Source organism: Hoplias malabaricus, chromosome 3 (genome assembly GCF_029633855.1).
Source record: "Hoplias malabaricus isolate fHopMal1 chromosome 3, fHopMal1.hap1, whole genome shotgun sequence".
Classification (NCBI taxonomy): domain Eukaryota; kingdom Metazoa; phylum Chordata; class Actinopteri; order Characiformes; family Erythrinidae; genus Hoplias; species Hoplias malabaricus.
Genome location: NC_089802.1, coordinates 1,251,502 through 1,265,663, shown reverse-complemented (window position 1 = coordinate 1,265,663; position 14,162 = coordinate 1,251,502). Strand labels below are relative to the sequence as shown.

Below are 14,162 nucleotides of genomic sequence, written 5' to 3'. Positions count from 1 at the left end.
ATGGTAAATGTATGTACTCACGCTGCCAACTCTCTGGGTGATGAGGGCCAGCTCTGTGGGCTGATACACCGAGCTCCGCAGCTGACCGTTGTAGTTGTTGTATGGAGAAACCGGCTTATTACCTGACAACAAATAAAAGACACAAGAAATGTGAGACAAATCACAAAATCACAACGTCTTTCCCTTTGGACTGTTTCAGAACCATCTCAGCCTGCAGGTATGAAACATCCCTAATCACCTGTTTAGTGCATGTGCACATTAATTTGGGAATCTGGAGCCCACCAAGTCACCCAATGTAAAACAAGACAGGACATGAGCCAAGTCTGAAAACGTGGGATAAAACAAGCCGTTCTGATTCTGCTCCTTTAGACGTTAGAATTGTCTTCGAGAATTTAGAACGGAGTCTCTCCAATCACAGCGCTGGACCCGCATTTATGTGAAAGTGCAAAGACACGGTCAGATGAAGCAAAACAAACAAAACAGAAACAAAAGAACCGTTTAAGAAACTGTGAAAACGAGAGTGAAGTAAGAGAAGCGAGTGAAAACAGCTAAAATCCAGGGCTTCGGCTCCTCCCCCTCAGGGCGGGGTGAACAGCGGCTCCTTATCATTTAAAGCAAAAGCCATTTAAATGGGTCACTCTGAAAAGGGCTACTTAGACAAGAGGAGATGGAATAATGATGTGTCCTTTCAGACAACGCTGAGGACCTCTGCTTATTGGACAATCGTAGCTTTAGGCTCAAGTTAGCACATGTATCTGAGGAATCCTGGTGTGTGAAAGCCTATATGTATATTAGGGTTCAGTGGAACCTCTACTAACGAACTTTCCAAGATACGAACCGGGCATTTGAATATTTTTTGCCTCCACCAACGAACCACGACTCTAGAAACGAACCCGAGCAACCCCTGGAAATGGCCACTGACCCCAATAGGCGAGTCTCCCAGCGCCCCCCAGACTTGAGTGAGCTTTTAAGATTAGCACATTGTAGCTTTAGCAATTTAGCATTAGTGTAAATAGCAGACATCGAAATTGGTGCTAAGTTAAGCCGTATCTACGCTTCGTCTCCCCACATTCACCGCCTACTCTCCGTTATTCCACCCCCCCCCCACCTCCCGTCATACAGCCAGTGCCTGTGTTACTCCTCCAGCCAGTCGTCACGTCTTCAAGGTAGCGATGTGTAACCACTTACAACTTTATTATTTCTGTTTTATTACTGTTTCTACTGTATTTCTCTTTTATTTTTAGTAACGATACATGTATTTTTTTTTACTAATTTGAGAGTGTTGTAAACATATATCAGTGCAAAAAGGGTGACTTTCGGGGTGGGGTCTGGAATCCATTAATTGCTTTTCCATTATTTTAAATGGGGAAAATTTACGAACTTTTCCACTTACGAACCGGGTCACGGAACGGATCAAGTTCATAGGTAGAGGTTCCACTGTATTTCCTTTATTTATTTATTTTTTTTTTACAGCTAAACCTCCTTTAAGGTGACTCACACACACACACACACACACACACACGCATTCATCTGAACTTGTCTTCATTCTCAAGGCTTGATTTTTTTCATCTCTATCAAAGATGAAACCTATAAGTGTTTTTGACTTGATGGGGACAGCTGTGGTGCTCTTCCAGCTGTTGCACGTCTGTTAAAAGTCCCTTCTATCATTATTTAATGTGTGACATTAGTCTAGACCCCAAGTGCTCATTAGTAATGAGCACCTACTAGATACTGATTAAGCCACATCCCCAATGGTTCCGGTCATTTATCAAAAGCACACAGAGTTGTCTCCTCGGACACACCTGCCTCAAACACATCAGACTTGGGGAAACCTCAGCGAGCGGCGAGAGACTGGGAGGCCAGAGTAAACAGAGAGAAATGTCTTGTTTCTCTGTGAAATATGTAACTTGCCTCTGATCTCTGTGCTGCCACACCTCAGTCTCCATGGAGAAGTGCGAGTGTAAACAGAGTCACAGTCTCTTCTGAGAAATAGATTGGAGAGAGTGTGTGTGTGTGCGTGTTTTTACTCATGTTACTTTGGGCAGGGTCCACAATACACTTTGTCCTTGATCTACTAATGAGTCACAGTCACTTTGATCCACACCTTTCCCACATCTTACATTTACCAACGAGGATAAAGATGAAACGGAAAAGTCCCTTCAAAGCTCTGCCTTTCTATTCTCCGTGTTACAAAAGCTGAGCAAACACTAAAACCGAGATTCGTCTGAAGCATCACTTTAACATTTCTGATGAATGCAGTGCAAATATTTGCCAGAGAAAATGAGCAGTGTCACATCCATGGCTAAAGGAACACGGGTCAGAGAATGAGAGAACAACGGAGTACAACAAAGAGTGGGAGGGAAGGAGAAAGACAGCAAAAGAGAGAGAAAGAGAGAGGGGGGCCTGGTATCAGCAGAACACTGTGTTCTACAGATTCTCGTCTTCCTGCAGCACAGACATCAGCGGATCAAATTCAGTACAGTAAGCAGCAGGCATCTGTGAAACTCTCCACCGTTTTCTGCATGTTTGCCTCCTGTAGATTGTGGTCTTTCAGAGCCTGGCTCTTCGGGGTGATTTCACAGTTTGAATTCCTTGTGTGTCCCGCTGTCACCACATTATTCACACATTATAAGTCGGGACTAATCATTTGTAGACTTTCTATGTGAAAATATATGAACACATTCTCTACAGGGTTCCAAATTAAACATCCATTCCTTCTTTGGGCACGAGGTGGGAACACACCCTGGAGGGGGCACCGGTCCTTCACAGGATGACACACACACACACACACCTATGGACACTTCTGAGTAGCCAATCCACCTACCAACTGGAGCAAGTTGAGGAAACCCACGCAGACACAGAGAGAACACACCACACTCCTCACAGACAGTCACCCGGAGGAAATCCACGCAGACACAGGGAGAACACACCACACTCCTCACAGACGGTCACCCGGAGGAAACCCACACAGACACAGGGAGAACACACCGCACTCCTCACAGACAGTCACCCGGAGGAAACCCACACAGACACAGGGAGAACACACCGCACTCCTCACAGACGGTCACCCGGAGGAAACCCACACAGACACAGGGAGAACACACCGCACTCCTCACAGACAGTCACCCGGAGGAAACCCACGCAGACACAGAGAGAACACACCACACTCCTCACAGACAGTCACCCGGAGGAAACCCACGCAGACACAGAGAGAACACACCACACTCCTCACAGACAGTCACCCGGAGGAAACCCACGCAGACACAGAGAGAACACACCACACTCCTCACAGACAGTCACCCGGAGGAAACCCACGCAGACACAGAGAGAACACACCACACTCCTCACAGACAGTCACCCGGAAGAGGGCTTGAACCCAAAAACCCCGGTTTCTTAATAATGTTTTATATATTTTAGTGCATCATTTCAATATTTTTGTTGAATTAAGAAGTGCACATTAGAGAGAAGGATAAATGTTCCAGTGTAATGTAAAGATATTTAAACACAGGTGCAATGCCTTTCTTAAATCCAAAAAAACTTTCCGCAACATTTGAAAGACAGGTTTTTTGGCTGCCCCCACCCATTAAACCTACAACATTACACACCACATTTTATAATCCATTCCGTTTGAATGGCAGTCAGTCACATCGTGTGCAGTTTTCAGGAAAGAAAAAAAACAGGTTTACTCTCCTGAGATGAGTTAAAACAATCTAAATAAACAGTACCTGTACTACTCTGTATGTTCTGTTTGGAAACATTGAAAGGAGTTGTAAAAGATAAGAGGGATCCCAGTCCCCCACGGGTGGTGTTTGTGATTTAATTGTTTTAAAACAACATTTTAATTGTTGCATCCGTTCTAACGTCCAAACAGAAAACAGCTATAATCTGTCATTCTGAGGTTTCAGGAAAATGTTTAACTGCAATTAATGCTTCGTGACTTTAAGCAGCGTGAATGCATTACTGAGCTCTAAGTGAGTGTTTTTGTGGTAGTTAATGATTAGTTTAAAGGTCTGTGTATTAGTGCGAAAAAGCCTGAGAACTTTCTTCCTTCAGGCGATAATGGTTTCTTGTTTTACTTGGTTATGTGACTCCAGAATAATGAATTTGTATGAATGAGTTATGTCGAGAAACAGCTTAATGAAGCACCGATGTGTACAGAATGGTTGCATACCTGGGTTCTGTTCGTCCATGGTGAAGGCCTTGTTTTCCATGAATATACTCTGGGAGCTCTGCTCTTTCAGGATGGTTTCATAGCCCACTCCTCGGCTGGGATAGAGTTCGTCTCCAAAGGATGATTCTGCCTCATCCTCCTCGGTCAGAAAGCACACCTGTGGTATTGTGTAGAGCAGCAAAAAGACCCAGGCGTGGATACCAGTGCTATGGCCAGGGTAGGGTCATCCCAGGTAAAGTCACCGTATTTGGAGTTTCCGTAGGTATACATGACGATCCAAGCCACCCAGATACCCACAGACAGAAGCGCTATGATCAAGACGAGGATGCCGTCCTTGTGCCAGCGCTTGTGGTTGCCCACAAGAACCGGAACGGACGCCACAAGGACGGCCAGAATTAAGACCATAACATAGATCAAAGCCATGACAAAGTCCTGTTGCGCAATATTGCAGGGTACAGGCATGGTAGAAATGGCAGATCCGGTCATGGTACTATTATTATTATTATTATTAATATTATTATTATTAACAGTGTTTGTGGCATTAACGGGGTACCGAGCAACTGTGATGATCAACCATTCTGTGTTGATGATCACCTCCACCAGCCAGAACGCCAAGCTCCCAGGCACAGTACCCAACCTCGGGGGCCAGAGTCCCTCCTGGACAGTATGTTGAGGTTCACTGCTTTCATGAGGAGGCAGGAGAAGCAGCCGGCAAACAACACACCGAACAGAAAGCGGCGCGAGGTACACGTGGAAAAGTCCTTCCCCACGATGAAGGCAAAGGTCAGGCCAAAAAGACCCAGGGTGAAGATCAGGAAAGAAACATCCAGTCCCACAGACCTGTACCTCTTTTTGTTGGAGATGAACGGCAAGCTGGCCAGGGACACCATCAGGAGGATCAGACAGGTCAGCACTCCAGCTGTGGCCACCGCCTCCAAACGATGCCCCAAACCACACTGAGGTCACAGAGTTTGAAGTAGAGAGAGCTTACATTGGAGCCACAACCCTGAGGGGCCGCACTGACCGCTTCGTGGCCAAACAGAGAGAAAACCGTGATAGCCAGAGGAAGGAGAACGGTCTGGAAGCAGTGGCCGAGGCGATCCATCTTTGATAGCACCTGAGATAGGACACAAACACAAGAGACGAAAGATTAGATGTGGGAGACACCAGAGGGAGGACTCGCAGCTGTGCTTTATGAAGAAACAGGTGAATGTACGTCGTTATTAAAGAGGAGTGATCTAACACACCCAGGGTGGGTTCATCCACAGCTATTACACCCTCAATAGTGATATCACAGCCGTTAAAAAGGTTACGTGTTTGTACACGCTCTATGGAAGTGCCGTGCCCCTGTGTGTGTGTGTGTGTGTGTGTGGGAACAAGCTAAAGGCCTCACTCTAAGGGCAGAGGGTAGTCACTGAGGATAACAGGAATTTCTAACCTTGGATACCATCGAGTCAACTCTGTTAATCATTCATACAACTTTTAAAATATTGACTTTTTCACCACTAGTTTCAAAGCAGCAATGAGAGAGAGAGAGAGAGAGAGAGAGAGAGAGAGAGAGAGAGAATGAGAGAGAGAGAGAGAGAGAGAATGAGAGAGAGAGAGAGAGAGAGAGAGAGAGACAGACAGAGAGAGAGAGCGAGAGAGAGAGAGAGCGAGAGAGAGAGAGAGCGAGAGAGAGATAGAGAGAGAGAGAATGAGAGAGAGAGAATGAGAGAGAGAGAGCGAGAGAGAGAATGAGACAGAGAGAGAGAATGAGAGAGAGAGAGAATGAGAGAGAGAGAGAATGAGAGAGAGCGAGAGAGAGAATGAGAGAGAGAGAGAGCGAGAGAGAGAGAGAGAGAGAGAGAGAGCGAGAGAGAGAATGAGAGAGAGAGCGAGACAGAGACAGAGAGAGACAGAGAGAGAGACAGAGAGAGAGCGAAAGAGAGACAGAGACAGAGAGAGAGAGAGACAGAGATAGAGAGAGAATGAGAGAGAGAATGAGACAGAGAGAGAGAATGAGAGAGAGAGAGAATGAGAGAGAGAGCGAGAGAGAGAGAGAGCGAGAGAGAGAGAGAGAGAGAGAGAGAGCGAGAGAGAGAATGAGAGAGAGAGCGAGACAGAGACAGAGAGAGACAGAGAGAGAGACAGAGAGAGAGCGAAAGAGAGACAGAGACAGAGAGAGAGAGAGACAGAGATAGAGAGAGAATGAGAGAGAAAGAGAGAGAGAATGAGAGAGAAAGAGAGAGAGAGACAGAGAGAGAGAGAGAGAGACAGACAGAGAGCGAGAGCGAAAGAGAGACAGAGAGAGAGACAGAGACAGAGAGAAAGAGAGATAGAGAAAGAGAGAGAGAATGAGAGAAAGAGAAAGAGAGAGAGAGAGAGAGAGAGAGAGAAAGAGAAGAGAGATCTGTTTGATACAGAAAAAGATAATAAATGTGATGGGCACACACACACACACAACCTCTTGTTACTAAAGCTATTTATTCAGAAACATTGGACACATTTAGTTGAATCTTCAATTGTGTCAAAAACAGTTTGGAACAGACACTTCTGAGAAAAGGCCGCTTCACTTCTATCTTTTTCAGTAAAAACAGTTAGACTCAAAAAACCAATGCAAGACTTGATGCAGTGACAAATCTTTCCCAATCTTTTTGGAGAGAGAGAAGAAATTCCAGCTCTGCTCTCACTTCAGATCGGAAACGATCCACCGTTGTTTGTGTCCATCCTTCCACTGTGAGAGGAGAACTCTGTCAGGATGCGTATTGACACGCTAAACAAGAAGCTGCTCATGTTCTTAGAATAATGGACTGCTCACCCCAGAGCCCAGTGTTTATTGTTACTTGGATTGTGAGAATCAGAAAATCCAAACAACTTCCAGGACGGAGAGGCTACCATTCCCTGTCAATGACCAGTTAGACACCTCTCTGTGGAAATGTCCTACAGCTCAATAATGGTCCACAAAGCTTCAAAACAAAGCCTCACTGAACATCTCAACCCTCAGGGTTATTCACCCATCGACAAATCAAACCAAGCACTGGGACAAGTTCACACAGGAAGCAAAGAGCACGCTCCAGATTTAACATCGAATCAACAGCCAAACACTGCTTCTGGAGCCTGAAACCGGTCCTGACCCACCCCTTAGCGTACAGACAGACACTCAGCATGCAATCTGGCCCATAATAATAATAATAATAATAAACCCATCATGTTGAAATACGGAAGGGCTATGGGTTTTCAGAGGGACATCCAGAGAGTCTTATGCTAAGATCTGACAGTAAAGATATTTCACAAAGTAATATCAATCCAAGCCAATCCAATGTTATTTAGGAAATGTAACACAGTATCATCTCAAGTTAGAAAAACTTAACCATCTCAATTGCCATGGAGTTGAGATGGACAATGAACTGACGATGAGCAATGAGCAAGACCCAAACAAGCAAACACATTAGGTACATACGCTAAGGTCAGTTGTACAACTTAAAACTTACTAAGGTTTTTAACCTTAAATCAAATGAAGCAGAATGTTTTTTTTTTTATTTTGAGTCGCAATAAAGTGTTGCAGTCACACAGCTCCAGGGACCTGGAGGTTGTGGGTTCGATTCTTGCTCTGGGTGACTGTCTGTGAGGAGTGTGGTGTGTTCTCTCTGTGTCTGCGTGGGTTTCCTCCGGGTGACTGTCTGTGAGGAGTGTGGTGTGTTCTCCCTGTGTCTGCGTGGGTTTCCTCCGGGTGACTGTCTGTGAGGAGTGTGGTGTGTTCTCTCTGTGTCTGTGTGGGTTTCCTCCGGGTGACTGTCTGTGAGGAGTGTGGTGTGTTCTCTCTGTGTCTGTTTCCTACGGGTGACTGTCTGTGAGGAGTGTGGTGTGTTCTCCCTGTGTCTGCGTGGGTTTCCTCCGGGTGACTGTCTGTGAGGAGTGTGGTGTGTTCTCCCTGTGTCTGCGTGGGTTTCCTCCGGGTGACCGTCTGTGAGGAGTGTGGTGTGTTCTCTCTGTGTCTGTTTCCTACGGGTGACTGTCTGTGAGGAGTGCGGTGTGTTCTCTCTGTGTCTGCGTGGGTTTCCTCCAGGTGACTGTCTGTGAGGAGTGCGGTGTGTTCTCTCTGTGTCTGCGTGGGTTTCCTCTGGGTGACTGTCTGTGAGGAGTGCGGTGTGTTCTCTCTGTGTCTGCGTGGGTTTCCTCCGGGTGACTGTCTGTGAGGAGTGTGGTGTGTTCTCTCTGTGTTTGTGTGGGTTTCCTCCGGGTGACTGTCTGTGAGGAGTGTGGTGTGTTCTCTCTGTGTTTGTGTGGGTTTCCTCCGGGTGACTGTCTGTGAGGAGTGTGGTGTGTTCTCTCTGAGTTTGTGTGGGTTTCCTCCGGGTGACTGTCTGTGAGGAATGTGGTGTGTTCTCTCTGTGTTTGTGTGGGTTTCCTCCGGGTGACTGTCTGTGAGGAATGTGGTGTGTTCTCTCTGTTTGGTTGGGTTTCCTCCGGGTGACTGTCTGTGAGGAGTGTGGTGTGTTCTCTCTGTGTCTGTGTGGGTTTCCTCCGGGTGACTGTCTGTGAGGAATGTGGTGTGTTCTCTCTGTGTCTGTGCGGGTTTCCTCCGGGTGACTGTCTGTGAGGAGTGTGGTGTGTTCTCTCTGTGTCTGTGCGGGTTTCCTCCGGGTGCTCCGGTTTCCTCCCACAGTCCAAAAACACATGTTGGTAGGTGGATTGGTGACTCAAAAGTGTCCGTAGGTGTGAGTGTGTGAGTTGCCCTGTGAAGGACTGGCGCGACCTCCAGGGTGTGTTCCCACATTGCGTAACAGGAATCAGAATTATTATTATTATTATTATATTTTTTTGAAGTGTCCACTGAAGCTTCTGCTCACGGTGTCACAAAATGATCAACCCGTTCGACAAGATGTGATGTGGGAGCTCACACAGTTTGTGAAAATCCCCCTCTGGTTTCAAAAGAAAGTGGTGAATGCGCGCTTACTTCACTTAACTTAGTGTGAGGCGCTGAGCTGTCACTCAGAACTCATTAGCCAATGGGAACACACTCCTGAAAAAGCAGAGGTTTGTGTCAGAACTTCAAGCGAAAAGTCAGGCAGCAGGAGCGAGGGAGGTGGCAGCGTAACCACAGCCAAGAGGGAGTTCCAAAAGAGTCCAGTTAGAAACGTGATTACACAGAACGTCTTATGTTTGAGATTATCGTTTTGTTTCACAGTGCCAGGTTTTTTAAGTTGTGTTAATAAAATTTAGAAATATGTTTAGTTCAAAGACAACATTAAGAATTTGTGAATACTTACTTGGTTACAGTTTTAGTTAAATTTAGCCTAAACTTTAACTGAAATGCAGATAGCATAAGATTTCACACTTAAGAAGTTTGTGTTACACAGCTTCTGGATCTTATCAGAAAATAATAATAATTAATTAATTCATTCATTATCTGTAACCCTTATCCAGTTCAGGATCACAGTGGGTCCAGAGCCTACCTGGAATCATTGGGCGCAAGGCGGGAACACACCCTGGAGGGGGCGCCAGTCCTTCGCAGGGCAACACACACTCACACATTCACTCACACCCTCACACCTACGGACACTTTTGAGTCGCCAATCCACCTACCAACTGTGTTTTTGGAGTGTGGGAGGAAACCGGAGCACCCGGAGGAAACCCACACAGACACAGAGAGAACACACCACACTCCTCAGACAGTCACCTGGAGCGGGAATCGAACCCACAACCTCCAGGCCCCTGGAGCTGTGTGACTGCGACACTAAATGCTGCGCCACCGTGCCGCCAACAATAATAATTATAAAGAAAAAAAAAACCCTGTGGTCAGTAATGAATCAGTTATGTGTCTTTTAATCAGTTCTTGATCATCCTCACTACAGCTGAATGGTCTCTAATTGCTGTTTGTCACAGCAGGATTGAACTATCTGTTTAAAATATCATTCTATAAATTAAGCCCAATGCCTGTTTTCCAGCAGAAATGAACTAAACCAGTGGTTACCAACTCTGGCTTTGTCTGCTCAACAGATTTACATTTTCCTTACTCTAATACAACTGATCCCACTAATCACCTCATTAACAAGCCCCTCCTGAGACAAAGTAAGTGTGTCGTAGCAGAAAAACAGTCAGGGCTGCTCCGTAAAGTCACAACTATGTATATTAGCATAAAATATAATTAATATATTCGTTTATAATATTCTGTAACAATTTCATCTTGATCAGCCTCATGGTGTGTTTGGATTCTACATGGAATCATTGGGCACAAGGCAGGAACACACCCTGGTCAGGGCACCAGTCCGACATAGTACACCCCACACCGACCCACTCACACACCTGTGAAGTTACACACACTCACACACACACCTCCTTGAGTACATTAGTGAAACTGGTTTTTTCCCGATTAGGTTTTACCTGTTCATTTTTATTATGTTGTATTTTATGTTTCTTTTCCCCCCTTTTTTTTTGCTTCGCTCTGTGAGATTGGTGCACACCCCTCACTTTGATGTTTGAGGCTTTAACATTTTATTTCAGACCAGAAAAGATACAAAAATGAAAGAACAGAACACAATGCCCTTGCTGCTCTGATGCTGAATGCATTAATAATCTCCACTGTACGTTACTTTGGTACTTCCACTCCGTGAGGTGTTAATATGATCCTTAATCATTATTTTAAGTTACTTGAGTATAGATTAAAAGGTTAAGAACTTAAAAACATAACTGAAATCATGGAAGAAACGCTCCAAACAGCAGCTGTTGTTATTGTTATTACTGACAGACGGCGCTGACCTATTACAGCACAGAGCCTACGAGCTCAGCCAATAGAATTCGAGCAGGGGCGGGGCGTTAGGAAATCTGAGCACAGGTGAACAACAAACTAACGTTTCCAGAAAACGGACAAGGTGTAAAAACTGGGGGAATTCATTCTGAAAATACGCTGTGTCTTGGCTTTCAAACAGATACAGACCCAAATGAAACGTTTACACATTTGTTATTTTTGGTTAAAAATCTCGTAAAACTGTTGGAAACACTACCATGAGACAAACTAAGATTCAGAAACACATTTACTCGTGATATTCAGAGGATTAATGATTAAATTAAATATAGTTAGCCTCTAAAACCACTCCTGAGCACTACTTTGACTGTTAAAGTGTTTTAAAACACCCCGAAAACACACGTATTATTAGTTGGTCTATTTGTGTGTAACGGCTGAGAGGGAGCCTAAATACAGCTTTACCCCAAAACCAGGCTGAACTCTGTCAAACAACTGTAACAACCATAACACCATTCCACTTACTGTCTCCGGGCTCTGTGTGGAGCTGATCTCAGTTCTCCTCCAGTCTCTGTCTCTCTCTCAGTGTTCAGTCAGTGAATGGAAATCTGAGGGAAATATGTTGGACATCATCTCGACGCCGAGTGGTTGAGCTGAACTCTGGACAAAAAGCTCTTTGTGCTCGACTCTAGAGCTGTTTAAAACTCTCTGAGGTGTTGGAGTTACTAAAGCTCCGAGGTACTGAGGAATAACGCTGGAAAACACTGCTGTTGTTAGGAGTTAACGACACGGTGCGTTACTCAGGAGAAACCCACTCTTACTGCAGAGCTCTCTCTCTCTCTCTCTCTCTCTCGTGCACGTGCGCGCGCACACGCACACTCCTACGTGAACGCGCTGTCCACTTTAGCCATGCCAGCAGCGTCATCCCAAACATTAATTCATTCGTTCATATTTTCATATTCTGGAGCCCTCCCCATAATCATAGGGCACCACTCCATCACAGGGCCATCACACACTCACACACTCATTCTCAAGGAGTTACTCACACTCACCCACTCACACAAACACTTGTGGACAGATTCATACCCTCAACCAGTGTGTATATATATACAGTAACCAGTCACAAGTTTGGACATCTTCTCATTAGTCATTGGTGGAGTAGAGCTAGTCACTGTTTACAGCTGTGTACCAGCCCCTACCTCTGCACGCTCTACACAACACAAGTTATGGTCTCGGAAACATTACGAAGGCGAGCAGTTACAAATTAACTGCTGTTCACTGAAACCAAAGAAAAACCACTGAATGAGAAGGTGTCCAAACTTTTGACTGGTGCTGTACGTTCACAACATGTGGAAAAAGGCCCAAAAACAAAGGAAACAAGGAAACCCTCCCTGAGTCAGTGTGTCCAGTCATTTGACTAGTACTATACACACACACACACACACACACACACCTGTAGACAGTTTCAGATTGTACCTAGACAGTACTCTGTGTCTGAGACTTGTGTTCAGTGATCCTCTGATATCTCTCTGAAGAACCCTAAATCATGATTCGTCTCTTATTCACAGGGGAGAGCTCCGGATGCGAACAAAGCACATGCTATTTACACATGCTCCAGCCTCAAAGGAGATGGTGCTTCATCTCCTGACAGTGACAGTGCTGATGTGCAGTTTTCCACTCGGATTGTTGTGCTGATATTCCGCTGATATGAAGGAAGATATGAAAGATGATATATGAAGTCAACAAACCTGGTCTCCAGGCAACACAGTGTCTCTCTTACAGCTTTACAGCTGTGTTCACCGTAATGTTCAATAGAGATTGTGTAAATTTACTTTATTTTTCTGGTGGTGGTGGTGAGGGGGTACTAAGTCTTTCAGTTCCTTTTCCTGATGTTTGTAATGGAATTTCATGTTTGCTTTACTGAGCTATGTTTCTGAGTAAAAGGGTGATATCAAGAAACAAACCTGCTTCCTTTCCAGAACATTTATATTGTTCTCAGCAGTACTCACTAAACAGTGAAAACTTTGGGAAATGAAGCCTTGTTCCTGTTTAAGTTTTTTTGTAATTATAAATTAGTAAATTGGCTGTATTTGAGTTGATATGTTGCCAACTTGGGGCGGCACGTGGTGTCACTGTCACACAGCTCCAGGGACCTGGAGGTTGTGGGTTCGATTCCTGCTCCAGGTGACTGTCTGTGAGGAGTGTGGTGTGTTCTCCCTGTGTCTGCGTGGGTTTCCTCCGGGTGACTGTCTGTGAGGAGTGTGGTGTGTTCTCCCTGTGTCTGCGTGGGTTTCCTCCGGGTGACTGTCTGTGAGGAGTTGGTGTGTTCTCTCTGTGTCTGCGTGGGTTTCCTCCGGGTGACTGTCTGTGAGGAGTTGGTGTGTTCTCTCTGTGTCTGCGTGGGTTTCCTCCGGGTGCTCCGGTTTCCTCCCACGCTCCAAAAACACACGTTGGTAGGAGGATTGGAGACTCAAAAGTGTCTGTGAGTGTGTGAGTGAGTGTTGCCCTGTGAAGGATTGGCGCCCCTTCCAGGGTGTATTCCTGCCTTGTGCCCAATGATTCTGGGTAGGATCCGGACCCACCGGGCCCACCACCACCCTGAAATAAATAAGCGGTTACAGACAATAACTGAATGCATGAACTAACTAAATTTCCAGCCAATCATTATTTGTCAAGTCCATCCTGTTATCTGTTAACGGAACTCCCCCCACCACACACGATGCAGTGGGAGGTTGGGGACAAGCACATGCTTCCTCCAGGACAATTCCACTGGAGATCCCATTGTGAGAAGAGAGAGGCGCTGTGTGCCCAGGTCCATCACATCAGCTGATAGACATCTGTGTTGGGGGGCTCCATTCTATGAGAAAAGAGGAAAGAGCGAATGATCCGTGTGCGTTTCCTCTGGGTGTTTCCTGTTTCCTCACACACACGTTCGTAGGTAGATCGGCTGTACAATAGTGTTCACAGTTGTGAGTGACAGTGCGAGTGAGTGATGCCCTGTGACTGCCACTCGGTCCAATGTCTGCTTCTGCCCCACGGCACTGAACAGGATGAAGCAGTTACAAAAATGAACAATTAAATGACATTAAAAGTGAATTTATACAGTGAACTAGCAAGATCCCACGTGTGAAAAATCAGTCTGTGACTAAAACCTCATTTCCTTTTTATCTGAAAGGCTTACGTTTTTTAAAAGTATTTTCAAAGTTTTTCAGTCTTCTAGTGTATCCTCAGCATTAACCTCCACCCCAAAGGTATCTCACCGTTCAA

At 45.5% G+C, this 14,162-nt stretch overlaps 1 protein-coding gene across 1 annotated transcript in view; it reads right to left on the bottom strand.

The window, feature by feature from the left end:
* The window catches only part of gprc5c (G protein-coupled receptor, class C, group 5, member C), an 18,670-nt gene extending 6,727 nt beyond the window's left edge, over positions 1-11,943 (bottom strand). The window contains 6 exon segments of the mRNA XM_066662670.1: positions 22-122; positions 4,172-4,369; positions 4,372-4,791; positions 4,794-5,111; positions 5,114-5,288; positions 11,421-11,943. Coding sequence (XP_066518767.1) covers positions 22-122; positions 4,172-4,369; positions 4,372-4,791; positions 4,794-5,111; positions 5,114-5,276 — 1,200 coding nt within the window. The 5' untranslated portion in view covers positions 5,277-5,288; positions 11,421-11,943.
* Between the last annotated feature and the right edge of the window lie 2,219 nt (positions 11,944-14,162).